Here is a 27775-nt window from a genome sequence, read left to right as displayed (position 1 = left end):
CTGATTAAAGACAACTTTATCAACAGCATTTAATTTTTATTTAAATGCAACTTCAAATAGGGCACTATTTCCAAATTGAGCATTTTCATTCATAAAATGTATTATTTGCAAAACCTCTTGGACCAGGGATTTTCATCTATTAACACGGCTCTACCTGCCTCAACGTGTGTTAAGACTTGTTTTTTCTAAAGTTCAAGATGAGTAGGATCAATGACTGTAGCTGTGACTTTAGGTTAGATGAACAATTGTAAATATTATAACTCCTGACGGCCGCCGCTAATTGTAGTTAGTGGAAATTTTTTCACCCACAGAAAAACTTTGGGAACCACTGCTGTAAAACCACATGCATTTATTCATGTTATTGTCCTATTTTATTCCCAGATTTTTTTTCTCGGTCATACAAGGGGGCACTTGGCTGAAATTGTTTTTGAAAGGGGGTACACAAGCCAAAAAAGTTTCAGAAACCGTGCTCTAGCTAACTATTTTAACCAGTTGTGCATAACTTAAGACTTGCCACCAAAACTGTTCATCTGCTACTGTAGCTAAGTGTTTAAACATCTGCCCCTTCCTTTGCAAACTATTTCAATAGTTTCAGTACTTTCAGCTAACAATTTAACCATTTGTCAACACTTTGATCTATCTCTTTCAACATGTTAAGCATTGCTTTTAGCTAACTGTCAAAAAATACTGTAGCTAACATTTTGACAATTTATCATAGAAAATATTTCAATCATCTATCAATTCTTTCCTTACTTTTAAACCAGCTATCTGTTGTTTCAGATAAGTATTTAAACTGTTTAAGTCTTTGTGTAGCAAACTATTTCAACATTGTCTTACTTTTAGCTAGCTGTTTGAACCTTTAATTTAGAAGCTTAGAAAGCTGTTTCAACCAGTTATCATAGCTAAAAGCTAGCTACCAAAATTACCGAAACATTTTAACCAGATAACTATTTAAACCAGTTATGAATAAATCTTAGCAAACTGTTTTCACTGTTTCTCCAGCTTTTAACAAAATATAATGATTTTTTATGTGTATCATTATCTTGCTGTAAACTCTTCTAACCATTTAATCAGCACTATAAAGTAACTTTCTCAACTTTTTATCAATACTTTATGATTATTATTTCAATCATGTTTGTACTTTTCTTTAAGTATATGTTTAAATGTCTGTGCTCTATATTAAGGTGTAGGGGGAACAGCTTGTAAACAACTCTCTTATAATGCGAGTGAGTGTTTTTTGAAAGGTGTGGTTTACTTCATTTACATTTTTAATGTGAATGTTTCCATCTTTTTTATTTTGGGATGTTTCAGAATTAAGTTTGATTGAAGTTACTTCAAATTCATTCACTCACTGCCTTTTGCAGCCCCATTTATCTTGCTTATGCAGACTTGCTTGGTGTTTAAAGAAGACTGCTGTAGATCATTTATTTTAGAGATGCTAAGAAATAATTGATAGGTGCAGTATCCTGTCTTTAGGAAATAAGGCTGAAAGAAAATAATGAACAAATATCAACATCTTCCTCTCTGTGTTGTTCAAAATGATATCACTGAGTGTCTCACCATCCTTCATTTCTGCCTGGTACGACACATTGTCTGAAAAGCATTGTGTTTCATGTCACATCTGCCAGTTGGTAAAGTATCTCATCTCTCAGACAGATCAGTGCGGGATGATGCGCAGCAAGCCTGAATAGGTTTACTGTCACTTTTTCTCCTCAGCAAGGTTTGTGTGGGGGGTCAAACCCTCAACAAAGCATGGCTGTGTCTCCATTGTCCCGTTAAAACAAAAAGAGTCCTGCTGATTCCGTGGCTCTTGCTTGCAGTAAGAAGGACTGATGGGATTTAAGTGTGGGTCCCATCACCGATGGCAACCTGGTGCTTATTAATCGGGAGGGTGGGGGTTTAATGGAGGGGATGTGACAGGGGTGTGTGGGGGGTGACGGGGGTTGGGTGCTGCTGATGCAGCAATGCCGCCTGGGGTCAGGAAGAGAGGCATGATGGATACAGCTGATCGCCCGGTAAGGAAGTTTGAAGGGAAAGGGGAGGACGGTCCTTCGTCAGGACATTAAGAAGCCCCTTTGTCCCGCTGTCACTCAAATTGATTCAAGTTGGCTGAGACTTTTTTCAGGAGGAAAAGAAAGGAGAGGTCCTGTTGTAAAACACTGGTCTCTCTGGATGCCTGATAAACACAACAGGACTCTTTCTTCTGTCCTCTCCATGAGTGGTCAGCTCTCCTGCATGGCTAAATTGAGTTAGTGTGTCGGCTGTGTGAACTTTTGAGACAGCACTTTGGCTTAACTCTGAGTGGGGCGCCTGTCCTTTATATCCGATGCTTCTATATACTATTCTTTGATCTGACAAATTATTCAATTTCCAGTTAAATACTTTAAACACAAGCAACTGATGTGAATGGACCTATATAACTGTTTCTTAACCATTCTAATCAAGAAGAGAGTGCAACTAATGACTATTTTCATTTTATAGATTCATTGGCAAATTCATTGTTTGAATGAATGGTTGATTAATTAAACATTAAGAGGAAAGTTGCTTTTCTCAAGAGGACTTCTTCAGATATCTTGTTTGATTTGAAAGAGCTAGAGCATTGTGCTTTTTAACACTAGTGTAAGTACAGTACAAAATGTAAAGTACTAATGGGCAGATGAAGACCTTAGTATTTGATTTAAAGATCAGTGAAGATCTTGAGGTAAGAAAAAAAGTTCAAATAATAAAAATCCTGGTGTAATGTATCTAAAAGCTTTGAAACCCCTCTGTAGTATCACATCATCGGCCTCTCAGTTTGACCCACAAGTGCTGTGGAGGGAGGGTGAAGTGCAGCTCGAGCCAGCTCCTGGAATCAGAATCTGACCCCCTTTGCTCTCTGTGTCATCTGATAAGAGCCAATGTTTTGATAGTGTTGGCCCTCTCAATGTGATCCATGCCTCTCCTTTTACACCCCATAACAAATAGGGCTGTCTAAACAACCGTTTACGGCCAGGACAAGGCCTGGTCAAGCAGCATCAAAGATCTGCTCTGGGATGAGCCATGAGGTGTGGACCAGATGTTAAATGAAGCTGCAATGATGTGACGGATCAGTCTGCCAATGATCATATCCAGGCTTGGACTAAACTGACTTGTGATAAGTGATTCCAGTAAAAAGGAGTTGATTTAATCTTTTAAGAACATAAATAAGGGAAGATGTAGGAGAGGATTTTTTTCAGCCTCAGAAAAAAAAGTTTGAAACCTCAGAAAAATGCATATTCCCCAAATAAAACCCCCCCCCCAAATAAAAACGTGTTCCCACGTTTAATGTTTTTTCCCCTCCTTCCCTCCTCTTGCCCTTTACCATTGACCGCTATTTGACCACCGCAAGTGACAGCTTTACTGTATGAAATAGAACTCGTTGTCTTATTCAATATGGCGTCCCTGAATAAGTCCATAAATGTATTAGGGTCCTGTGTCTTCCCTGTTGTTCAGTCGTGGGTGAACTGGCGTTCAACCCAGCAGAGTTGTAAAATGCAGATTGGGTTCACTGACAGGCCTTCCCTTTTATTACACAGTCATGAACACCATTGTAAACTGTCACTCGTCCTTCACTTTCATTCACTTATTTCTGTCAGGGATAATAACTATGAGAAATGATCTATGTGCTTATACCATCAATCATTTGACATTTTGGTCAAATCGTGGTGCAATTTGAACATCTTGCTTTCCGCCACATTCCATTCTTTGCAAATGATGACGTGGCTTGAAGGCCTTGAGATTATACTATTATCGTATTTAAAATATGCTTTATACCTTGCTTAAAATGAAACAAGGTGTCTCTCAGAATTACCCATGTCAAACACTTATTTAACTCCTTATTTGCAGCCATTCAAATACAATATAAATACTTACTTTGTCTTTGTGTTTTACATGGTTTGCATAGAACATATGATGAATTTTTTTTGTTTAACAATTTTAAAACATCTTATTTGGCTGTTAAGAATTGTAATGTTTAATTTCTATTATGAATATCAATTAAATTAATTGAATAAATATTTTATATAGGTACTTAAGGCTTACATGAAAGAAAACAACTTTTGGTTATGCACAGGCCAATTGAAAGCTTCTGTAAAGAACTTTTGATTGTGCTAATTTTGATGACCCTGTGGACAAGGAGGTACTGTTATCTCTCTGCAGATTTTGTTGCCTACATGTATGCAGACATCTTGCTCTCTTCTATCAGTAGAATTTATGATCCATGATATAGATCAAGCTGATAAGTTACCGTCTCAATAAGGAAATACTTTATTAGCATTTATTAGTCTGCTGCTACCTTTTTTTCAACAGTTGTTTTCATTTTCTTATGAACGAGTTGACATTCTGACTCAGTAGGTAGAGTAGCAAAAACACAACACAACAAATCTTTTAAGTCACCTGAAAAGTCGTCATCGCAAAGAAATAGAAATAGAAAGCAGCAGTAGCTATAGCTAGCTTTAGCAAAAATAAAACCGTGAGAGTTATAGTTCCAATTTGAGAACTGCAGAAAGTTTACCAAAAATAACCCAAAGCTAAACTACTTTATGAAAAATCACTGAATTTACAGCACTTGATTGTGAGGTAGAGGACGATTTCAATATATATATTTCAAATTGTGCTCAATAGATAAACAAAAAGATAAATAAGATGATTATTCGTTTTGTTGTAAAAAAAAAAAAAATCATCTAAGATGCTTCCCTGTTACTTAGATATCTGGTATGCTGTAAGAAAGGGTTATCTCCATTTTAATCTATGGATTTGTTTCTTTTAATAAACCCCCTCTCTGTGTTTTTGTTACATCACTTTTGGTTTGGTAAGCCTGAGCCATAAAATGATGCTGTCCTTTGTTTGTGGCTCAGATTTAGTTTAAGGTTAACCGCCTTGCCCTTAAACTCATTCGCCGGGCCAGAGTGTGTGGCAAGGTCACCACTCCAATCAACCTGGTGTTAACACAAAGCCTGCTTGTCCCCTAATGAATTAGCGCTACAGTTCGCCAGCTCCTCGCAGGCCTTCCCATCCCTGCTGCCCTTTCACACGCACCCCCTCGCCCCTCATTTTGAAATGACTTTTATAACTGGACAGTAAACTTCCAGTGGCTTAATGATGATGACTTCTTCATCTGCCCAAATGCTCCTTTTGTCCACCCCTCCTCAGACCAGGGACCCTGCCCCCGATCCCTCTGGTCACACCAGGCCTTAAACCCTGTTTCACCCCACTTTATAGTACCACAGATAATCCCACAGAACACACACACATACACGCATACACACACAGTGCTTCAGGCTATTATCTCCACTTAGCCCTGCTTGGTCTCCTTCTCCAGCTCTTTCCCGGCGTCGCTGCCGACTTCAGCAATGGCATTCAGCTGGAATGTTTGCTTTTGTTTGCGTGGGCCACTGGAAAGCCATGAATGACCTCAGCTCATCTGCTATCCTCACTAGCACCGATTTGCACTTCAGGGCCCAGCAGGTAGTCACAAGGAGTGGGGGAAGGCTGTTTTTCGGGGGGGGGGGAGAGAAGGTTGGGGGGCTTTTTATAAGGAAATTAGAGCCTTGGACTGCCAAACAGCCGCGCGAGTCTTCACACCCTTGGTGTCAGGTAACTCGCATGACGTGGAGAGAAAAGGGAATTGTGTCACGGGAATTTTCACATGGTGGCGGGTTGTTTTCTTGTTTTGTTTTTTGACAGTTGAGCTGCCACATTGTTTTCTTATTATAAGAGTCAGACGTGTCAATTAGCACCTCTGGTTACTGTACTTCCTGCCCACCTGATACTCATCTCTCATTTCTGATTTGTTGTTTTTACCTTCTTATTTATTCACACTGTGTAATCCTTAGGCTGTCATGTTTTCTTAGCCAATAGAACACATCCTAATGCGATAGATTGGGGAGGTAGGTCACTCTAAACAACCTCCATATTTGGCAGCTGCTGAGTAAGCTAAAGCAAAGCTCCGTCACTCCTCTGGGAATCCAAAGAGAGGAAGATCAGCTATCCCCTATCTCCTTTACATTTTAGATCCCAAAGCCCAAGATCTCCCAGAAGGCTCCCCCACAGCAGGTCACATGACCCGTCTTTCCTCAGGTGGCGGCGGCAGGGATACTTCCCCTTTGTCAGGGACTTTAGCAGGAGCTCAATGCAGCGGTGAAGGATGGGCTTGGGGGGCGGGCGAGCATTCAATCCACACTCTTTTGTTTTTCTGCACGGTGTCTTTTGAGGCTAAAGAAAATGCCGGGTTTACTCATTATCTCCATTTTAAATGGGCTATTTAAGGCAAGCCATGTCAAAGTCAGGGGCTGAGAGATAAATCACTCTTGACAGTTCTTTTCCCCCAGTTGAACTTGTGGCTAAATGCAGATGAATCATGAAAGAGGCTTCACTTTCTTTTTTTCTACACCTGATAACATATATTCAAAATATTTCTCTTACTTAAAAATGATCTTTAATCGTGAGTACTGCTACATAATCACCAAAATATCCCATGTGTGGTCCAAATCAGCAATAGCTGGATACATTTCACAGTCAAACTCAAGCCCAATGTTTGGACAAATGTGGCTGATGGAGAGAAATGAGTGCATGAGAGCAGGGTCAGGACTAATGGAGGCCCTCATTGGCTGCCATAGTGGTTTACAGCAGCTTTCACACTAATATAACCCTAATATAACCATTGGAGAGGAGGTGAGAAGAGCTGCACATGACTTGATTAAAACAACTGTTGACTGTGTCTGTGGTAATGAACTGGAACAGTGGTCACACGGCTCAGCAAAGCAAGAAAACCTGTGACAGAGAATTTATGGTGAAAAAAGTCTGATAGTTTAGAGTTTATTCCAAGCATTAATTGGTTGCACTTATTTGTGATTAGAGTGAGTATTTCTTGCAAAAAGTTTTTTTCAACACCAAATTTCTTAAAGTTTTATACTCTTTTTTTTCTTCCATTAGCTCTTTCACTTTTAAAAAGTCTGGACATTTTATTTGGAAGACGTACAAGTCTTGAGGAGAGAGCTAGAAAACTCTGTCATGGTAAATCCTGGGTGACTTTTCCCTTGCCGTCAAGTAGATGTGAGTTTACAAAGACCTTTTATTTGCCTGAGAAATTCTTGAAGACCTAACATGACATGAGATGGTTGGGCAGGGAAACAAGCAGAAGCCTTAAGTGGCCTAAGAGGATATTATTCATTGTTATACAATGTAAAGACCCAGTGGATTACTAGTACCAGAAACATTTATTACAATCCAAAGAGTGTTTTTACAGTACCGTTAGACTTGGCAGTGTGGCAGCTGGTCGTGTATACCTTTCAAAGTCAGAGTTAGTTCAGTGTGTCTCAGAACCCTGGACCCTGAATGGAAGATGGTTTAAAATGTAATTGTTTTATTTCTGATGTTAAAGCTTTAATAACATTGCAGAGAAGTGGAAGGATTTTTTTAGAGTCTGGAAGAGCGAAAATCAAAAAGATTTGCTTTTGCAGACCTTTTGCATGTTGACGTAACACAAACATAACTCCAGATCTGTCCTTCTTGGTATCATGTAAATGATTAACCTGTCTGTTAAGTAGTAAATTATATGTGATAATATATGATAAGATTCCAGCTTTGATCACTCATGACGTATAAACCCTAACATCTGCCCTCGCCTGTTGATTTGCGGTGCATTCCCGTTTATTTATTTTGACCAGATGAGCCCCTGGTATTTACAACCAGAGTAAAAGCCCAGTGTGGTGGGGTCAATCCCGGGCAAGGCTACCGAGACAAAATGCTCTGGCTGACCTGACATTCTTCTCCCCTGTTTTTTGCTGAACTGGGATTCTCCTGTCTCCCTGAATTGACCCCCAATAAAAAACTGGGCTTGAGCATGAGAGTGAAAGTTTGATTTAAAGACCCCCGGTTGCATCTTTCAAACAAAACCTTCCACCTGACTTTGTGCCGGCGGCGAACGCCTCGGTCTGCTTGGGGTCACGCGTGGCAGGGCGCTGTGACTCGTGAGGCATCGGGGTAGTGCGGGGGGATTCTTCTTTGTCCCCCCCCCCCCCCCCGCCCCCCCCTCCCTCTTCAGCTCTGCAGGCCTCCAAGAGCATCTGTCACCGCAGGGGGTCAGCAGGGCCAAGATGAATGAGCCCCCAGTGGATTCCCTCCCTCCTTGGCAAATGGCACAGGATAGAGGAGGGCACTAGGTCTAGGGGGAGGGGTCAGTTTGTGTGTGTGTGTGTGTGTGTGTATGTATGTGGGTGTGTGTGTATGTATGTGGGTGTGTGTGTGTGTTTGTTTGCATGCGAGTGAGATAGAGGAGCAACAGAGAGAGAAAGAGGGAGGGTTTGTGCTGTACTGAGGGAAAGAGTGGGATTCCCATTTCATTCTATCATGACAAAGGTGACCTGAGACATACCAGAGGAGAGTGAAACTCCATATGCAGCCTGGATATTCTTTCCTCAAGGATTTGCTATCTATCATGGACTATATTTGAGAAAAAGCTGCCATCTGTTGGATTTACTGCATTTCGTTTGGATTTTGAGGGTTCATGCAGCAGCTGAGCAGCCATGGAAGGTACAGGAGAGGTTTTATTTCTTGCTGTGTGTCACATGTGGCTCTGATGTAGCATTAATGAGATGGGCTTTTAGCACCTAATTTAGAGAACTTGGAGAGATGTTAGTCTTTTTTTGTCCGCATTTCTAACCACACCTCTCTTTTCTCTCATGTGTGTCTTCACCACTGCTTTTCTTATGTTAAGAGTGTTAAGAGCTCATTCTCGCATTTTAACTATTGGTGTGGACCTAGAGATATTTATCAAATTTTCATTAACATTTAATCCACTTTTATTTCAATGTCTTAGTTTAAAAACCTTAAGTCAAAAAAGTAGGTTCACTTTTAACGTACATGTTGCATCTAGTTACCTTTAGCTTTTAATTTACTCACTATGCAACCAACCTAGCCAAAGTGTCACATTTAGCTATATAGACAGTTTGAGCATTGAAAAAAAAGTAAATGTTAAAATGTTTAAAGATTTGCTGACTCAGTAATGATCAAACTGGGTGAAGAGGTGAAGTAAGTTTAATCCTGCCTCTCTTCTTCTCTCCCTCCCTCCCTCTGTCTCTCTATTGTAAACACTGTAATGCAATTATACAGTCGAGGAAACAAAAGGCAGGCCAGAGAGGAAAAAACAGGGTCTCAATTAAAATCACAACATTTGATATCTAAAGTATGTTAAGAAGGGAATCTAATATACGGTATTGTCATGTTTGTCTGTGAATTAACATTATTAAAGAAGTAATATTTTACAATTGAAGAAGATTAATGATTTACATTTTTTAAAAAGGAGATATCCACATTAATTTCTTCCTCTAACGTCCAAATATTGACATTTTTTGTGCCACTTTTTAGGCTTTAAAAATAAATCTGTGTATTTTTAACAGTTTTGAAATTTTGATTAAAAATTTTCAAAATCTTAGTGACCACCAGCTAGTTATCTCTGTGCTTTCCTGTAACAAAACAAATCTTTTCTATTCTAATTTCTCTCGGTGCATATCAGAAATAGCCATTTATATGTATTTTTCGGGCATGTGTGTGCTAGGACATGCAGTTGCACTTGCATCACAAAGAGCATGCGAGAAATGTGAGTGCCTTTAACCACTGCCTTGAATCCAGTGTGGCTCCGGCATGTCAGCCTAAAGCTTCCTTTAAATGTCATTACGGGAAAAACAGGACCTTATTAAGCACCTCGGGCCACGCTCATGTTGGTTGTCTAGATTTACGGCTCCTTCATCTTCATCTCAGCAGCCATCTGCGTCTCCTTCTGTGTCGTCTGTCTTTCTCGAGTAGATAGGCATCAAAATATTTCAAGGCTGTGCTCTCTGGGTAATTAGCAGAGTGTGAAAGCAGTAGTTGAGATTCATATCGTTCTGGGATGACGGGTGAAGAATGAACTCGTGTTTTACTGCTTTAGCCAGAATAGTTAATTCTATGCCAGAAGTTGGAGGAGCACATTCTTTTATCTGACATATTGACATTTCTAACCCTTCACTTTTGATCAGTTGTATCAAGCTGGCTAATCATTCACAAAAAAGTTCCACAGTGGTCAGTAAATGCAAGTTGAACAGTTGAACCAGCTTGTGTACACTTGCTGTGTAAAGGACTTGGACCCCAGAGAGCACCTCACAGTTAGGAGATTGTGCTTATGTTGTATCAGGGCCTGAGTTGCTAAACAATACTTTGCCAAAGGGTCAAAGTAACGGGCAGATCCATTCACAGAGGAGTGACTGTGTGTCCTGAGCGCAGCACCAAACTAAAACATCCAATTGTGTTCAATGAAAATAGCCTCAGGCCCACGGTGTCACATATCTCCTTTTTAGCCTCAAAGTAGCTGGTACATATGTCATGTTTGTGGCACTCCTAATGTTTGAGTGGTCGTAAGTGCAGCCATTAATTTTGGTGAATGGGTATGTACTATTGACCTGCCGTAACACATTAACTGTTTCATTTATGCTTAGCTGTATATTAAATCCTAAACATTGCATTTTATCATATCTTAAAAATGAATAAATCCAACTGTAATTTACTGTTTTAATCGAAAAGTGCAACTTTGAATTGGCAAAATCAAATTAAAGCTCCATTGAGGAGTTTTTATCTGGTTTTGAAACTGACTGAAATTAATATCAATACCACTTTATGGGCTCCAAAAGTGATCAAGACCATCAGTATAAAGGTTTTTATTTCTACATAGCCAGCTTTAATGTCTTAAACCGCTGAGAGGGGGTAGGTGTCAGAGGCTGAAACATCTTTTATATTCATTTTCCAAAACAGATTCTCAATTAGGGATACATGCAATTGCTAAATGACAGCTTAAAACCACAACCTAAACTTTTATAGGACAAAATCAGTGAAGACGAAAAAGGGACTGCTTTGGCCAAAGGGGGCGCCAACATCATCTCACAAAAGTTCCTCATAAGGAGCTTTAATTGTTTGATAGAAGTTTGTTCAAAAAGCTCAGTCCATATTTTATTCAGTATGGATTACACCATTGTTTAAATAAATTGCATAAATTACTTGGTGCGTTCAAGAAATTTTGTTTCCATTTAAGCCTTATTTTTTTTAAGAATTGTGTGAGAAAATGTAATTTTTTGTCCATTTTGGCAGCACTTGTGGACAAAGCAGTACCTGTTATTTTTTTGCTGATTTGTCTTGTGAAAAATTTTTTTTTGGGTTGTTTCGAAAAAAAATCTCATGCTACTCTCTTTTCATGTCAAGCATATCACTCACTCATTCACTCACTGTGAATATTAGTTGAAAATGAAAAGAAAAGGGCTGTTTCGGCATTATGCAAGCATTATTCACTCTATCTGACACTCTATCTACCCCCGGCAGCAGTTTCAGGCATTTAAGATAACAATATCGAAATAATCAAACCAAGAGCAAACAAACAACAAATCATTTTTAATTGGGACTACTTTTAAACCCAGTACACTAAAGAATACCTCTTCTATGTGTTTTATATGTTTCTCTGTATTATTGACTGTGTCGCTTATGTGAGATCTCTCTGCTTCCCCTTCAGGTCAGGGGGCACTGACTGAGATGTCTCTGCTGAAAGTTTCTCCTGAATGATAGAGATCCAGCATGTAGCAGAGGTGAACAAGTGCCTTCACGCTTGGGAACAATCTGACAACGTAAGTCTTTTTTTTTAAAAACTCATTTCTCTGCTTGAGCTCTCATATTTTCTCTGCTCTGGAGTGTAGATGAGACCGGCTTATTATGACCTCAGGGTCACATTCATGCAATCTGTTGATGCCACCCAAGAAGAGCCTAGGAGTGGCCTTGACTGACCATCTGAGTGGCTGAGAGGCACATTTAAAGTCCCCACTCAGCGACATGAACTCTCCTTTTAAGCCATTAGTCTTTGAACATTAAACCGCCTCTACTCTGCTCATTATGTGTAGCCATCCATCAACCGACCACAGCCGCTGACTCACCTGAAACACCCCCACCTCCCCTTCTCACCACTGCCTCTGACCTTAGCAACCACCTGAGTCACACCCCAGAAACACCATTTAAGCGACCTTTTTCACAGTCATGCTTTGTTTTAAGTCATGCAGGTGATAAAAGGTCATTCTCTGTGTTCACCTCCGGCTTGTGCGAGGTTAATGACAAATCTGTCCTCTGAGGCTTTAGGGTCAGCCAGTCAAAGAAGCCTCCGGAGCCTCCTTTGACTTCATGATCGAACAGGCAGCAGCCACTTTAAAACACCCCCAGGCACTCATTTCTTCTCCCTCTCTTTTTTTTTTTTTTTTTACCTCCTCTGTCTTTGTTTCTCTTCCTCCATCAGTTAGGCAAGAAATACTGTAGCTTCTTTCTGTTAAGCTTCTTATCTCTTTGACAGCACAGTCAGGCACTGTTAATCTTGTCTTTTGTCTGGGCTGCTCAGATTCCTCCTCAGGAAGGTTGTTAGGTAAACACGGAGTCTGGAATCTGTCCAGGCATGGACAAAATGAGACCTGCAAACCCAACTTGATTCCCACCTGGCTCATTATTAACAAAATAAAATGTTCAGGGTGTCTGTGTGACCAAAAGACACAGTGTATCTGGTTAATATTGATCCAGTGTCAGACACCTTCAGTGTTTGGTTCAGATCAAAAACTACACCTAACATAAAGATCAGTGATTCAATCTGTTAAGTGTGTTCTTTAACTGAATCCCCAGCCATCTCTCCATGTATCTATTGAGGAGGATGAATTTGGTACGATCTGGTCACTATCACTGTCACATTAAAGTAATAGATTTTTCCAGTGTTTTTGTCATTAATGATGGAAAATTGAATATGCTTAATATGGATTGTTGGTCATCATATAAAATAACATTATAAAGACCCCGCCTTCTGGATTTGGATAGACATTGTTCTCTAGCTTCTCACAATTTGCATAAATAATAGCAAATCAATTGACTTGTGAAAAGCATCTGCAGAAAAATCAATAATGTAAATTAGCTGCCTAAGGAACAAAAGTACAAATCTGGATGCATAATGGAATATTATTAAAATAATTATGGCTTACATTTAAAAGCTTCAATACTTTACATCGCAATGATTTAGTTGTGTTTCTAATTTAGTCTTACTCATGGTTCTTAATGTGAGGAGGTGGTTGCATGGGTGAAAAGATGAACTCAGTCAAAACATGACAGCTGCACAAACCCACCAAGGCACACTGAAGTATTGGTATAGAATTATAGTGCCTTTATTTCTTCTATTTCAATTCTGCACCAACACTACAGTGTGCCTTGGTATGTTTTTGCACTTCTCACATTTTGACCGAATTCACTTTTTAACCCATGCAACAGCCCCATCACTAGAAGAATTAAACGCAATATGCCTGAAATACCAAAAGAGCACCTCTATGTGACTGATACAAAGACCCAGCAGAGTGCATGAGTTGTAAAAGCTGCATCTATAGCAAAAAGTAAGACTTTGTCTTTGTTTGTATGCACCCCCAAGACTCAACTTGAAGGCCAGTGCAATGCTCTGTGACTCATCACTTAACTCTGAACTCAAGTTTAGGTCAGTTGCAGAACTGGCCAATTTCAAAGCTGGGAAAGAAACCCATAACCTTGTCATGCTTCAGCAGCTGTGAGAAATCTTTGTCTGACTTGACTTTGGAGTTTGGGCACTTCCCAAACAGCTGAAGGCTTCCATCAAGGCCTTCAGTGCTGATGACGCACAATGATCTTCAGCATCAGTCAAATGTAGTCCAAGGACAAACATGGAAGCTTTTGAGGCTAAAAGAGTGCTTCAGGAGAGCAGCCAAAACTCCCTTTATTTACCTCTTCAGCCTTCCATTCCACTCAACTTTACAAAGAATTAAAAACAGACTTAATGAAATGTTTTGACAAACTGAGTAATGGGAGTTAGTGTGCAGAGTATCAACACCATGATGTAGCTCAGTTTAGGCTTTTCACCCCATTTGAAGCTCTTTCTGATCCTTCTTTTTCCTCCTTCTGTCCCTTTTTCTTCCTCTTTTTGTCCCTTTATTTCTGCCCCTCTTTCTCCTCTTTGAGACTACATGCTAAGCCCTCTGTCCAGCTGCCACCTGCCACCAGAGAGCTGGCCAGCCAACCTCAGGCCCACACAGCCGACCCCAGCAGATGTCCCTGAGTGGACATTGGGGTGGAGGGGGCACTGGGGGGCAGAGCAGGCAGAGTGACACGACAGACAGAAGGAGAAAGAGGGGAAAAAAGATGGGCAAAAGCCATTAGCTTTGACCATTATGTTTGAGCTGACACAGAGCAAATGTGTGTGCGTGTGTGTGTCTATGAATGCAAGCATACACAGATTGAGTGCTATTGAGTGCATGTGTGAATGATTATTCAAAGAGGTTCTGTTATTATATGAAGGAGGGTTCAGACAACCACATGCATTTACCACGGGATAAATAATATCTGTAACAAAACCTGATAATTCTTGTTACGGTGGATTATTCTGATTTTAGTTATTAGCAGATTTGTAGTTTGGTCAATTAATGACAAAAGAAAATGGAAGCTTTCCCACTAAAATAACTCAAAGCCCATTTTGACACGTGTAAGGAAAATGTCTTGAACAGTCCAAAAAATTCAAGATAAACTACTCACTACAATTTTCATGATTTCACCTTGCTTCTGTTTTTGTTCCTCATCCTGCTGTCTTGTAACCATCAAACAGATCCCTCACTGTGAATATTTGCTTCAAAATAGATATAAACAGCTGTTTATTTGATGTGCTGATGATCTGATTTGGTAGATCATTTATAAGCATCAACACTAGTTTAATCTGTTTCATATAACCAGATCAAAACTCCTCTTAGGGGCTTTAAAGTTTGTTCCTCTAATGCACTCCAAATTATTATTGCAATATATTGAAAAATGTAAGTCCATATTGCACATTTTTTTGTAATTATCATTATAAAATCTCTCCTCACCCTGATTTCTGCTGATTTCATTGGCTACACTTCATCATGTGATCTAGTAAAGCCAAATAACCATTGTCAAACCTCTCATCACTGATTCCTGCTCTTGTTTAGAAAACATTCAACATTGGAGGCATTTAACAGCTTTATGCATATGGTTTAGGATTCTCTTAACTGACTGTATTTTATATAATCATACAATGTTTATTCAGTATGTTTAACATTGACACAAGATCATGTAAAACATGAATTTGCTTGAGACACCTGTTGCTTTCTAATGAGTTAGCTTTTCTTGTTAGTCCCTGACCTGAGATAGAAAGCCCCTGAGACTGTTCTTCTTCACTCATCTTTCTCCTCTTTTCTCTTTGCTCTCTCAGAAAATGGGGAATTCGTACGCCGGGCAGCTGAAGTCTGCTCGATTTGAAGAGGCTCTCCATAACTCCATTGAGGCATCACTGCGCTCCAGCAGTGGAGACCCTCAGCCAATCTTCACGCAGCTCTACCTGGACCCTGAACCATATCCTGGTAACATGGAAGGTAAGAGCCTCACAGGAAACAGCAAAACAGGAAGTGGTTGCAACTGAAAAATTAAAACTACAGTGTGGGGTTTCCTGGTCTTAAAGGCTGCTATAAAACCACGTACTAACACTCTCAGTTGTGTCATTTTGTGAAACTGCTGTAGTTAAACAAGGCTAGATACATGCCTGACTGATATATCTCCATAAATATTAATTTGACTTTCTTTTCTACTTCTACTTTTTGCAAACATCTTTATTTTTATCACAGTGACAATTTTCTACCCAAAGTATTAACATGAATTATGGATCAAAGCTGTTTACAGTAATCTCATGTATCCACAGCTCAAATCAACCAGTTTAAATCATGATTACAATAAGTATCAGAATACATAGGTCTTTCCAGAAAACCTTGAGGAATTTGAAATCCTGTGTTATATGAATTATTAGCTGCTAAGAAAAACTACTGTTTCATTAGATGTAAAGCCAAAAGCTGACGTCCAATGCGGAGAGCCGCCTGGCCACGACCTCATGAACGGCCACTCATCCAACGATACGGAGGAGCTGGAGGATGACGATGACTCAGACAGCAGCAGCCCTCCTCTTCCCTACCTACAGACCCCTGCACCTGACGGCTGCTGCACATTAGACGGTAAGTCCTGAACTCAAAAAATCCTTGATTTTAACGGTAGAAAAAAATATTTAGGAGTAAAATTTTAATTTAGAATTAAATATGAAATATAACTATGATGAAACCAGGGAAGATGTGCTTTCAGTGTCTTTGTGCATATATGAAATGTCAGCCAAAGACATCTTTATTTCCTTCATATCTGTTTCATCCTCTGACTGAAAATAATCCTCTCTCCTCAGGGTTCTGTCAGGCCGGCAAGGACCTCCGACTGGTCTCCATAGCAACAGAACCCATTGACATCCCAGCAGGCTTTGAGTTGGTTGGCGCCAAGTCCCCCGGTGTCCCCGAGCACATCCTCGTGTGTGCTGTGGACCGCCGCTTTTTGCCTGATGAGAACGGGAAAAATGCACTTTTAGGTCAGTGTGTTCCTGTAGTCTGAGGTTAGAGTGAACAGACAGATAGCATCATCTCATTTAGACAGACAGCATCATCATGTCATTTTTAGACCCTGTTAGGATGAATACACTCTGTTGCTCCCGGACAGTACACGATGTCTGTGAAGTCATATAATAATTACGTTTTTGTTGCATTATTTGCAGGTTTTTCAGGAAACTGCGTAGGCTGTGGGGAAAAGGGTTTCAGATACTTCACTGAGTTTTCCAACCACATCAACCTGAAGTTATCCACGCAGCCCAAGAAGCAGAAGCACTTAAAACACTACCTGGTGAAGAATTCTCAGGGTGCTCTGTGCAAAGGACCCCTCATCTGCTGGAAAGGTTCAAATAAATTCTGCATAAACCTCAGTTTTTCAGTTCTTGCTCACAATGCTCACAGTTTAGTCTTCGATCATCTGGATTCAAAGTCACAGTCTTTCCTCTCTCTTCCTCCTCAGACTGTAAAACCCGTCAGTTCTCCAACAGCGTGTCAACATCCAAACCCAGCTCGTCCTCCTCCCTCAGCAGCAAAGAAAACGGAGGCACCAGCGGACACAGCTCATCTCCCTTTTCCCTCTCAGGTAAATCTGAACACAGCACACTTATTGCAAGATTCATCCCCCCTTTGGATTAACATGGATTAACTACTGAGCAAGATATAGTCCTATATGTTTCATTAAGAAGTCATGAGGTGTATTGGTATATGCTGTTGCCATAGAGGCAAGTAGTGGTGGCTAAGCCCTGAAATGTATTAGGTGAGTGTAGCCTGATCCTCGAACCACGAGTCAGCATTCAGCTGTTTATTAGTCAGGTCACGACAATGAGGAAGCTCTGTTTCTGAGTATGTTAGGTGTTGTATTATTGTGATCCAAATTAGCAGTGCTTGTTGAAGTATCTTGTATAAGTTTCCAATGGAAAACACACTATTAAGCAAAAAGCTGACTTTATAAAACTAAGAAGCATACTTTTTTTATAGAGCACCTTATTTGTCGTATTCACATGTCAACATATAACATAGAGGGCCTGAATCTTGTTGTCATGTTAACCAATATTAAAGTGCCATTTACAAGCCAAGCTTTGCCTCTCTTTAAGGAGATTTTGTAGTATCTGACCCCAGCAGCGCCTGTGCCCTCTCTTGCTGAAAAAACAGCCCTTGGCTAATTGTGTTGACTTTTTTCTGAACCTGTTGATGAGTCAGACAGCTGACCTATAGGGCTCATTTTTTACATAAACATTGCTCCAGATCACCTGACTGCGACCTTCAGGTACTTCCTGCGCCTAATGAAGTCGCTCACACTAGAGGCCAAAAGGTTCGACACCTAAGCTCTCTGCCTCTGCTTACATGATTGTTTATCCTGAAGTGATCAATGAAAAAGAGAGTTACAGATTGTCTGTATTGTGCTGTGGAGTTTGGATACATACAGTTTGTATGATTGCTAAAGGTAGCTCAAGGACCAATCAGGGTGAAATGCTTCACTTCTGGCATGTTTGATATGGTTTAGTACAGAACAAAGCATTTCCACAGCAAACTGCACCCTTTGGCGCCTCACACAGAAAGTGTATTTGCTGCGTATATTTATGTCAAAAGCATTAAAAGATGTAGTACGAAAGTGCTTCTGAAATGCTTTTCAAAGTAAAAGTCCTTTCAGTATTATCCTGTGCAGAGACTACACTTGTTTTTACACAATGCATTTATTTTGAAGTTTTATTTAGGACAGTTATTTGCCAAAAGATATAACTTCCAGAACACTTTATTTGGCCTTAGAGTGAACTTGCATTGAAAAAAAAGTTTTCATGAAATACGTTGGCTGCAGGTTACCTGTGTTAGTTATTGAATAACATTAGGTAATGGGATTTTTTTTTTGTCTTGTATGATCCCTCTCCTTTTACATCCATCTCAGAGCCCCTCTCACTGCTCAGCTGATGTTTGAGTTACGCGCCTTATACCAAAAAACAGGATGGTACGGATCGGTTATTTGGGTATCTTTCCCAAACTGGACCGCTACAGAGTTTTTAGCCCACAAAGATTTGTTAACAGTTGTTGGACAAGCTAACATCAGGAACGAGAATGTTAGGGATTAAGTATTTGAATATTAAATTCCTAAATAGCCAAGTTTTTGTTTCTTCCTACAGATTCTCCACCCACCAGAACGACGCAGGTATCATCAGTCTTTTTTGGGAGTCAGGACCTCAGCAGAGACATCAGTTTCCTCAAACCTCTGGTGTCCACACCAGGAAACAAGACTCTACCAATAGGTGAAGCTCTTTTTCAGTGATTTCATGCTAATTACCTCATTATGTTATTTTCCTTCCCTTCTCTGCTTTACTACAGCTTCATCCCACATTCCTGAATGCACTGAGGCTTTGACACTGGCCAGAAGGTTGCTTAGCTACAGGTGTTTTTTATTTGATGTGGTTCACCATTAGGTAGTGGGGCTGCAGCTGACCATGGAACCAAAATTAACATCTGCCACCACCTGCTTTCAAACACACACACCAGTAAACAGTCATGGGTTTGCACTTGCATATACACACTAATCAATACTGAAGGAAGGAATGCTGTAATGACTTTTTAAGGCCTTGCTATCCATTAGCTCCTCTACAAGGTTGTGATATTGACAGGCAAAGGCTACACATACCAATCAATGTTTCAGCGTATTGCAAACACAGTGAATATGAGATTGGAAAATGGCCGATCCGGTCATTGGCGGTAGCTGTTCATGTATGGGAAATCAATATGCTGCTGTTTGAACTGACTCATTGTAATGTATTGGTCAGCCTGTGCAGGAAGGTATAGCTGCACAAATGTTTTCTGTGCAGCTTTTTATGTATAAATCCAGCAGGGATCATTTGAACCTACATGTAGAATGGAGAGATATGTCAATTTTGATTGGCTCTTCCATCAAAATGTCTAAACAGCATTAGGATGGGTTGCTTTGAGGCTTGGTAGACATGTTGAATACATTCGTGTTCTAAGGATGTTTTTTTCCCTTTAACACATCATTAGGTTAACACTTTCCAAAACTGAAGTGTGTCTCAGCAAAATTATGAATGGCCTCAGTGGTATTTGGTCTGATGTACTGATCAGTAAATATGAACAATGATGCTTGATTGCTAATGTCTTTATTAAAGCATGTGTGTGTGTGTGTGTGTGTGTGTGTGTGTGTGTGTGTGTGTGTGTGTGTGTGTCATCAGTTCCCACAGCTCTGAGGGTGAACGTGGTGGCTAATGGTCTGGGTGTTGATGGACGTCCTCCCTTACTGAGCCCCTCCCAGGTGTCGTTAGGGCCTCAGAGTCAGGGTTATCGCACTGCTGATCTAGGAGACAGTCCTGGTAAGTCCTTTCTGCATTAAAAAATAATGTCTTAAAAGAGCATTGTATGAATATCCATTGTCCTTTTTGCTGATCCGCATTAACTTCTTGTCCATGTGGATTTGATCCTCAGTATCCTCCGCCATGAACTCTGGTCCTCCAAAGAAGCGCCACCGGAGCTGGCATCCCAGTTCGATGGTACCTGTCCCACCAACAGCTGTCCCCGTGCCAGCCATCCGGCCCATAGTTTGCTCTCCAGGTCAGTTCCTGAGTTATAAAGGACAGATCTATGAGTCACTGTGAGATGGGATGATAACTGATCATCTTGTGTGTTTTCTTTTGGGCTTCTTTCACTGTGTGTGTAAGCGAGTGTGTGCAGAGCATAGACTGTTGTTTTATTAACTCTCTCCCTCTGGTTTGGGGATGAGTGTGCCATCACTGACGTCGTCTGGTTGTTAGGGATGATTCATCTAGCATCTCCATGGAGATAAGGCTGGAGAGTTTGTGGACAAAATAGTTTAAAATTGTATAATTGTGAAAGATTTCTCAGATATCATGTCATGATAGTTGTACGTGAATACGGTCATCATTTCAAATTGTCTGCGCTGGTTATTTAAAAGGTTTCTGCAATAGAACACATTAGCTACAAATGTGACTGCAGTATTTTCTGAGTAATGTGCAACACTATGAACAGTATGTTCAGAATTAGATTAGCTATGGCTTACTTATTGTAGTACTGAATAGTCATTTGTGTCCCTCCAGGCTCTGTATTAGGTGTGTCCCCTCCTCAGCCACCAGTATCAGGAGTCATTCAGCCTCAGCCTGTCACCGCTGGAGAGACAGTCATTGTCCCTGACAACCTGCTCAGCTCTTCAGGAGTTCGCCCTGTCATCTTGATCGGTATAACTGTGATTCCTTTGTGTGCTCTATTTAATGCTTTAAACTCACATCCACTCGTAGTTACTAAATGTTTCCGTTTTGACGTATGTTGATGTTTCTTTCCAGGGCACGGCACTTTACCTTATTTCTATGGGAATGTTGGGGACATAGTAGTGAGCCCACTGCTGGTCAGCTGCTACAAGAGCAGCCAGCTGACAGAGAAAAACCTGGAGATGCTGGGCCTCAACAGGAGCCAGCTTCTCTGTGTGGAGACGATGATCCTGCTCTCTTTGCAGTATCTTGCACGCTTAGGTAAGCAGCGAGCACAAACGTTATCACAAAGAGAGTCCCACTGTCATCAGTTCTCCTCCTTGGGTGTTTATTGTTCTGTGGTGGGGTGAATGACCCCATGGTGGTGGTGACTCATACTCTACTGAGGCACATCACTGCCAAATGAAATCCTTTGTGTGTTGCATGTCAGCTTTGATATTTAATTTCAGGTTTTCATATTTGATCTTGTCTTGCAGGCTCAGATCAGATTCCTTTGCGAGAGGAGTTAGAGCAGATTGTTCTGAAGGCCATGCTGTGCTGCCCCGGGGGTCCCGCCATCTCCCCCTCCCAGCTGCCCTGGTTAGCTCGGCTTGAAGCCAGCGTCTCTGGTGGCAGTGTCCAAGTCGTGGTCACCCACAACTCTTTGGGAGAGGGCATCTCGGAGTCCCTCCGCTCTCTCACCGAGGGTCCTCACCACCAGCAGTGCCTGCCCACCTATGTTGTCATCATATGTGCCTCCAAAGTGAGCGGCAATGAGTTCTGCGTGCTTGTTTTGGGTGAGTGCTGCAACCTTATCAGTTCAATCTAAAATCTTTTTACCTGACTGTGATATTGGTGCTATGAACAGTCTGTGTGCAATATAAACAATTCTTTATTTCTGTGTTCACAGGGAAGTACCAGGCACGGGCCTTAGCTGAAGGCATGCTAACAACCAATGAGTTCCTGAAGGAGATAAGCTATGAACTTATCACGGGGAAAGTCAGCATCTTGGCTTCTCACTTCAAAACCACGTCACTGGGTGAGTGATGTGCTCATACCATGAGTGTCTTTTAGCTTTTCTATGTTTTTCCTTCTAAAAGATTAGAAAAATATCATGTCTTTATCTGGAAGATTAACTGAATGTCTGCCACTTGTATGACATTAATAAGCCAGGATTTCTCTCAGCCAAAGAGATAAATGTAATAAAGATGTCTTTTTGGCTGTCAAGTTTTGTCAGTATCTAAGTTAGTTATCATCTTCATTGAAAAATTACTCTTGAGTTTCTGTACCTGAAATAGTTTGGAAGTAAGCATGGTCAGAAAGTTTGAATAGTTGCAAAATATTTGGTATAATATAGTCCACCAACACCTGATTTAAAGTCTCGACAGGGTCATCATCATTTTGATTGAACCAAAAGTGCATTAATGAGCCTGCATTCACATTCACTGCTACTTTTTTCTAACCATAATGCAAAAGACTAAGAACATGTTTATACACATCAGTTAAAGATGTGTTGTGTGATAACTGAATGCTTGTCTCTGTGTTTAGCATCCTCTGTTCTCTGCACAGCTGTGTAGCAGCAGCTTGAATGCTTGCCTCTGTGTCTACGTGTGACGTTGTTGTGTCAGTGTGTAGGTGTGTGACACTGCTATCTGCTTTGGGTTTTTTAGGGGACAATCTGGACAAGCAGCTGGTGCGATACCAGCGTCGGCGGAAGGGGCAGGTCATCCAGCCCTTCCAAGGCGATGTCACTGACTACATCCACTCCCAGGAGGCTGCCAGCATGTCACCCCCCTCGGGCAGAGGTTAGACCGCTCCCCAGCGCGCTAGCTGTCTAATCTGACCTGCCAGGGCCACTTTTATTTACCAGCCAAAACAATCGATAGATCTTCTACGAATGCAGCAAATCAATATGTTACTGAGCCCTGCAGTGATTTATCCACAGTACAAATGTTACCGGAGTCCCAGTCATGTGGTCTTTTATTCTACGTAATAGCATCAGTCATTTTTATAGTTAATTGTACATTAAGCAGTGATAAATGACAATTCATTCATAACAGTAATTGTCAGATGAAGCATTATTTTCCACATTTTTAAAGTTTGGTGATTCTTATTTTGTTGCACTTTTAACTGACAGTTTTCTTGATGCTTATACGTTGTCTCTCTCCCTCTTTATGTTCCTGCAGCAGAGCTGTTAAATAAGATCTTTCAGATCTACCCAACCCAGCTGAGTGTGGCTCGCAGCCTCCTCTCTCAAGTCTGCTCCATCGCTGACTCAGGGACACAGAATCTGGACTTGGGGCGTTTTTGTAAAGTGGACTTTCTGGTTTTGGTGCCTCCATCCCATATTCTAGTGCACCAGACGGCACAGCGCATCCGACAATCAGGTTTGTGTCAAAGCACAAATTTCAAGGATGATTTTTTTAAACTGGATCCAGTCTAAGACTTATAAAGTAGAACAATAACAGTCAAGCAGCGATAAGTGATTTTTTTATTTCATCACTTACATTTTATCTGATGTATTTTTGTTTGTGCCAGGAGTTCTTGTGGACCTGGGAATAGAAGATGCCTCCTCAGCCTACCAGAAATCCGACAAGTATGTGGTGCGCCTTGACGCTGACGTGCACACCAAGATGGAGGCCTTCATGAAGAAAGTCAAACAGAACCCCTACACCCTGTTTGTCCTCATCCATGACAACTCACACGTAGACCTCACAAGGTACGCAGAAACAAAGTAACAACCTAACATTATGAGAGCTTAATCTAATTTGCTCCTCTGATTATTTTAGCTGTGTGGGAAAGATGAGTTGTTATGGCTGCAGGTCCAGCTTTGTGCTTGTTGTTCACTGATAAAAGTGCTGAGAGGAGAACAGCTGCAAAGCAAAAACAAAGTATCTGTCACCGGGAAATTGAATAAATGTGGGTCACAGAGTTTAAGGTTCTTGTTTTTCTTTCTTGCTAAGACATATTTTGTTTTTGAGGGAGACCTGGCATTTATTTTATGCTAAATTTTGTGTAGATGTTCTTTGACATTTCAGAGGCTTGTTCAGATGATTGCTGCTGCTTCCAGCTGCCAAGATCATCTGCCAAGGAAACTGCCGTTTACTGCCAGATAAATAGATTGAAACATTTCCTGTTTTCCAGAGGATATTTTTCCTGGGAACAACATACTGTTCAGTTAGCTCAGTAAATGTAAAAGCTTTCCTGTACCACGCGGAGCACGTCAGTTCATGTTTAATGTAATAAGCAGCTAAAGTTGGATTTGTAAGGGAATCCAAATGACAAACTCCTCTGCCCTCCTCCCTCTGCAGTGCTCTGTCAGGCTCTGTGTGCCATGGGGAGCTGCAGGGATTGGCTGACCGAGTGGTGAACTGCCAGGAAGTCCTGGATGCCATGAACCTCCTGGTCCTGCAGGTCAGCTGCTTCCCATACACACTGCAGACCCACCAGTCCCGCATCAGCATCCATAATGAAGTTCACTGGCCCTCCAGCGAAAGTCTGGTGAGTGTGGTTATAGTAACACCAAAAAGTTCCCAAAATATCCTGAAGCTGCTCAAAATGCCTGAACATCCTTATTAAAGTGTGACTGAGAATACTGACTGCTTATTCAGAGCTGCTGAAAATCAAACCACACACGTCATTACTCCTATATACTTTACTTTTTAACTGTTTTTGTGCAGGGTTTTATGATATTTGACTTACATAGAGTATTAGTTTACCTTAGCTTTAAGCCTGTGGTGGAACACAGATACCAGTTTGTTTCACTGAGGTTCAGCTACTCCACCTAGTGGACTTAAACTGCACCCAACACTTAAGACGCAAGAACTTGATCCCTTGGAAACATGTCACAAAAAACATTTTAAATTGTTTGCAGTTATGGCATACTTTAGCAGTTAAAGAAGTAGACAGAAGGAGGAGAGAGCATGTTATGCATCAAACTGCTGGAATTGCTCTTATTATTGAACCTTTGGAGTTTCTGAGTCATGCATCGTATTATAACAGTATGCTGCTGTGAAGTCTGAGAAGCAGTATTTGCTCTGTTCATGTCATTCAGTCTTTTGTTGTAATTCTGTTGATAAACATCTACTTCAAAAACAGGGTTTTGGTCAGTGGTCATTTGATATATTTAAGCTATATCCAGGGTAAATATGGGTTGTAAATATAATGCTGTACGAGTTAGTGCACCAGTAATGTCCAGTAATAACCAGTCATAACTCTTTTTAATGAAGGCAAATCAAGACGATTAGGACTAAACAAGAATGATTTTCATTTCTCTTGATATCTATTTTTTTCGAAACGAGCGTCTGAAAATGAGAAGCCTATGAGAGTCACTTAATTTTCAAAAATGTTATTTCTAATATTTTAAAGGGTCACTATTTATTTATTTTATTTTATCTTATTTTCCTTTTACTGTTTCTTTTTTTAATACACTTTGATATTACTTTTTCACAAGGGGAAAATGCCACACACACATAGACTGAAATAGACTTAGACATGTACCAACAGGGTCATTTGAACACGCACAAGTAGAGAGAGGTCAGAGTGAGGGGGCTGCACACAAATGAGCAATTTGGGGCTCTTGCTGCCTTGCTCAATGGCAGCACAGCAGTGCTCAGAAAGTGAACTGGTACCCAGCAACCAGCTCATTTTCCAAACTTCACCAAACTTAAATGTCCTCTAGACCCTACAGCATGTGCTACTTCTGTACATATTAGATGCATTTATTTATTTATTTATTTATTTATTTATTTATTTATCTATCTATCTATCTATCTATCTATCTATCTATCTATCTATCTATCTATCTATCTATCTATCTATCTATCTATCTATCTATCTATCTATCTATCTATCTATCTATTTATGTATTTGTCTATTTATTCATTCATTCATTAATAATGTGCCTGGTGCTATATTGAAATGAATAATACTATTTACTACATTGTAACAGCAACACTAGCAACAAGAGTTTTTATTGAATGAAAGCAGTGATATAAATCAGGGGTAACAGAGTTGAGTACCTCTAAGCAGGTTTTTCAGTTTGGTTTTATAGCTGCAGGCCAATCACAGTTCTTATTATGATCTGGAGGGGCATTCCACTGATTCGTTGCTCTCACAGAGAAGGCTGATTGCCCAAAGGCAGTGTGACGAAAGCATGCAGAACAAGATGTTCTTGAAGATACTCTTGTGGAATTTAAGGACTCTTCAAAGTGACGAGTCTAAAATGGTTTGCAAGAACTAATTTCAAAGAAGAAGTATTTAGAAGTCAGCTTCAGATCAAAAATCACTGACACTCACCAACGTTAATTACACTCATTATACACTAAACAAATGTGTTCTGCTTTTCAACAGGTTTTATCAGTTAAAAGTGTTGAGTTTGCCCTTTTCTGATGCACAGTTCCCCTTTTAGCACTCAGCCAGGCATTATTTTCTTCTTCCAGCAGGGGGAGCAGTCTGCTAATGAGTTGGTCTACTTTGGCCTGAGGGACTACAGCAGCTCCCTGCAGTGGGGCGTGGCCAGCCCCATCCTGCGCTGTGATGATGCCTTTGAGAAGATGGTCCACACGCTGCTGGAGAGGTCAGCACAGTGTCAGCACTTAGAAATCAATAACACAGAGGACTGTTTAGATGTGTTACCTGTCCTTCTGAAATGTCATTGTCTGACAGTAAATAGAGTTCATGTCCTGCAGTGCATGTATTTACAGGATATGTCATTCACAAACACAAAATCTACTATTTTATTCCCCAGACATCCACACCTCCACAGCATGGTGATCCGCAGCTACCTGCTGATTCAGCAGTACACTGAGGCTATGATGGCGCTGACCTCCTCCCCCTCCCTGAGAGACCACATCACCCCAGAGACCCTGGCCATGGTGGAGGACCTGATCAATGCCCCCAGCAGAGAGGGCTCCCAGGGTAGGGGTCACATGCTGCTTGTTCGAGTCCCCTCGCTGCAGCTGGCCATGCTGGCTCGGGAGAGACTGGAGGATGTGAGGGACAAACTGGGACTCCAGCTGTGCTTTGCTGTACTGCTGGGAAGCCCCGCCTCCGAACTCAACTTGCCCAGAAACTTCATCAACCGCCTCAGGGTGAGAACGTCACGTGTATCATTTCTTCTTTTTGGGTTTGTTATGAAACCTTTTTAGCATTTGCATTAGTGACTGTGACTTATTCATGCAAGATAATTATATTGACTTCTTTCTTTTTCCTCAGTATTTTTTTAATGTTAACCTAATGACTAGATGACAAGTTTGGAATTTGCTAAATATAGAAAATGAACTACCTTTATGACATTTGCATATAAGATCTAAAATAAATGAAACCCTATTTAATTCCTACATCCAGTATCAGCTATGAATGCAAAATGTAGTAGCTGTTTTTATAACTCAAACATATAAAGTAAGAAGGTTACAAAAGGCTTGACAAAAGAGAAGGAAGAGAAAAAAGGAAAGTAGATAGAACATCACAGAAGAAGCATACTCAACCAAACACAGACCATTACATCATAACTGTGTTTTCTTGTAGGCGTGGAGAGGCTGCGAAAATGAAGAGTGGGTACCGCACACTTATGAGGATCTGGAGGGCCTGCCCTGTATCGTCATCCTCACAGGGAAGGACCCTCTTGGAGAAACATTCCCCAGGTAGGCTCATAGCTGTGCATCACAAACCTCTATTACTACTTAAAGTGATTCTTTATGGACATTCTATACTGGACCTTTTTTCCCCCTCATCTATAATTTCCCTTAGTTGGCTCTCGCTTTGTGTCCTGTTCATCCTCCCAGTGTTGTTTTACATGTCTGCTTTCACACAGTGTGCAATGTCTTCTCTACAAGAGAGGTCAAGTTACATTATTGTCCTGCACACAGTGCGTCAGTCGTCACTTGTGTGTCTGTGCTGTGTAACACCAGTAAACCAACATGGGGCAGGAGGACTCAGATAAAATAAATGATTCAAAACAGTTCAATCTGACATAAAAGCTAATTATTTCTTGAGATTCATTTTCAAAGTACAGCTTGTTGAACAGACATTAAAATAAATCAATTTGAT

The 27775-nt window shown here is 40.7% G+C and overlaps 1 protein-coding gene across 3 annotated transcripts in view; it reads left to right on the top strand.

The window, feature by feature from the left end:
- greb1l (GREB1 like retinoic acid receptor coactivator) overlaps window positions 1–27775 on the top strand; it is a 48995-nt gene that overhangs the window by 12671 nt on the left and 8549 nt on the right. The window contains exons 1-21 of one of the 3 annotated variants that reach the window (XM_034703826.1): window positions 8360–8550; window positions 11552–11663; window positions 15302–15461; window positions 15918–16091; window positions 16310–16486; window positions 16670–16846; window positions 16963–17085; window positions 18638–18760; window positions 19700–19837; window positions 19950–20075; window positions 20579–20716; window positions 20822–21007; window positions 21223–21522; window positions 21636–21764; window positions 22396–22530; window positions 22912–23112; window positions 23264–23444; window positions 24037–24226; window positions 26167–26303; window positions 26475–26817; window positions 27254–27369. In XM_034703826.1, coding sequence (XP_034559717.1) covers window positions 11598–11663; window positions 15302–15461; window positions 15918–16091; window positions 16310–16486; window positions 16670–16846; window positions 16963–17085; window positions 18638–18760; window positions 19700–19837; window positions 19950–20075; window positions 20579–20716; window positions 20822–21007; window positions 21223–21522; window positions 21636–21764; window positions 22396–22530; window positions 22912–23112; window positions 23264–23444; window positions 24037–24226; window positions 26167–26303; window positions 26475–26817; window positions 27254–27369 — 3320 coding nt within the window. In that variant the 5' untranslated portion in view covers window positions 8360–8550; window positions 11552–11597. Of the gene's footprint in view, window positions 1–8359; window positions 8551–11551; window positions 11664–15301; window positions 15462–15917; window positions 16092–16309; window positions 16487–16669; window positions 16847–16962; window positions 17086–18637; window positions 18761–19699; window positions 19838–19949; window positions 20076–20578; window positions 20717–20821; window positions 21008–21222; window positions 21523–21635; window positions 21765–22395; window positions 22531–22911; window positions 23113–23263; window positions 23445–24036; window positions 24227–26166; window positions 26304–26474; window positions 26818–27253; window positions 27370–27775 lie in introns of those variants that run through there. The other 2 variants (XM_034703827.1, XM_034703824.1) reach the window with 2 other exon arrangements.

This window comes from Notolabrus celidotus, chromosome 15, assembly GCF_009762535.1.
Source record: "Notolabrus celidotus isolate fNotCel1 chromosome 15, fNotCel1.pri, whole genome shotgun sequence".
In the NCBI taxonomy this organism is placed as follows: Eukaryota; Metazoa; Chordata; class Actinopteri; order Labriformes; family Labridae; genus Notolabrus; species Notolabrus celidotus.
This window is presented reverse-complemented; position numbering and strand designations above follow the sequence as displayed.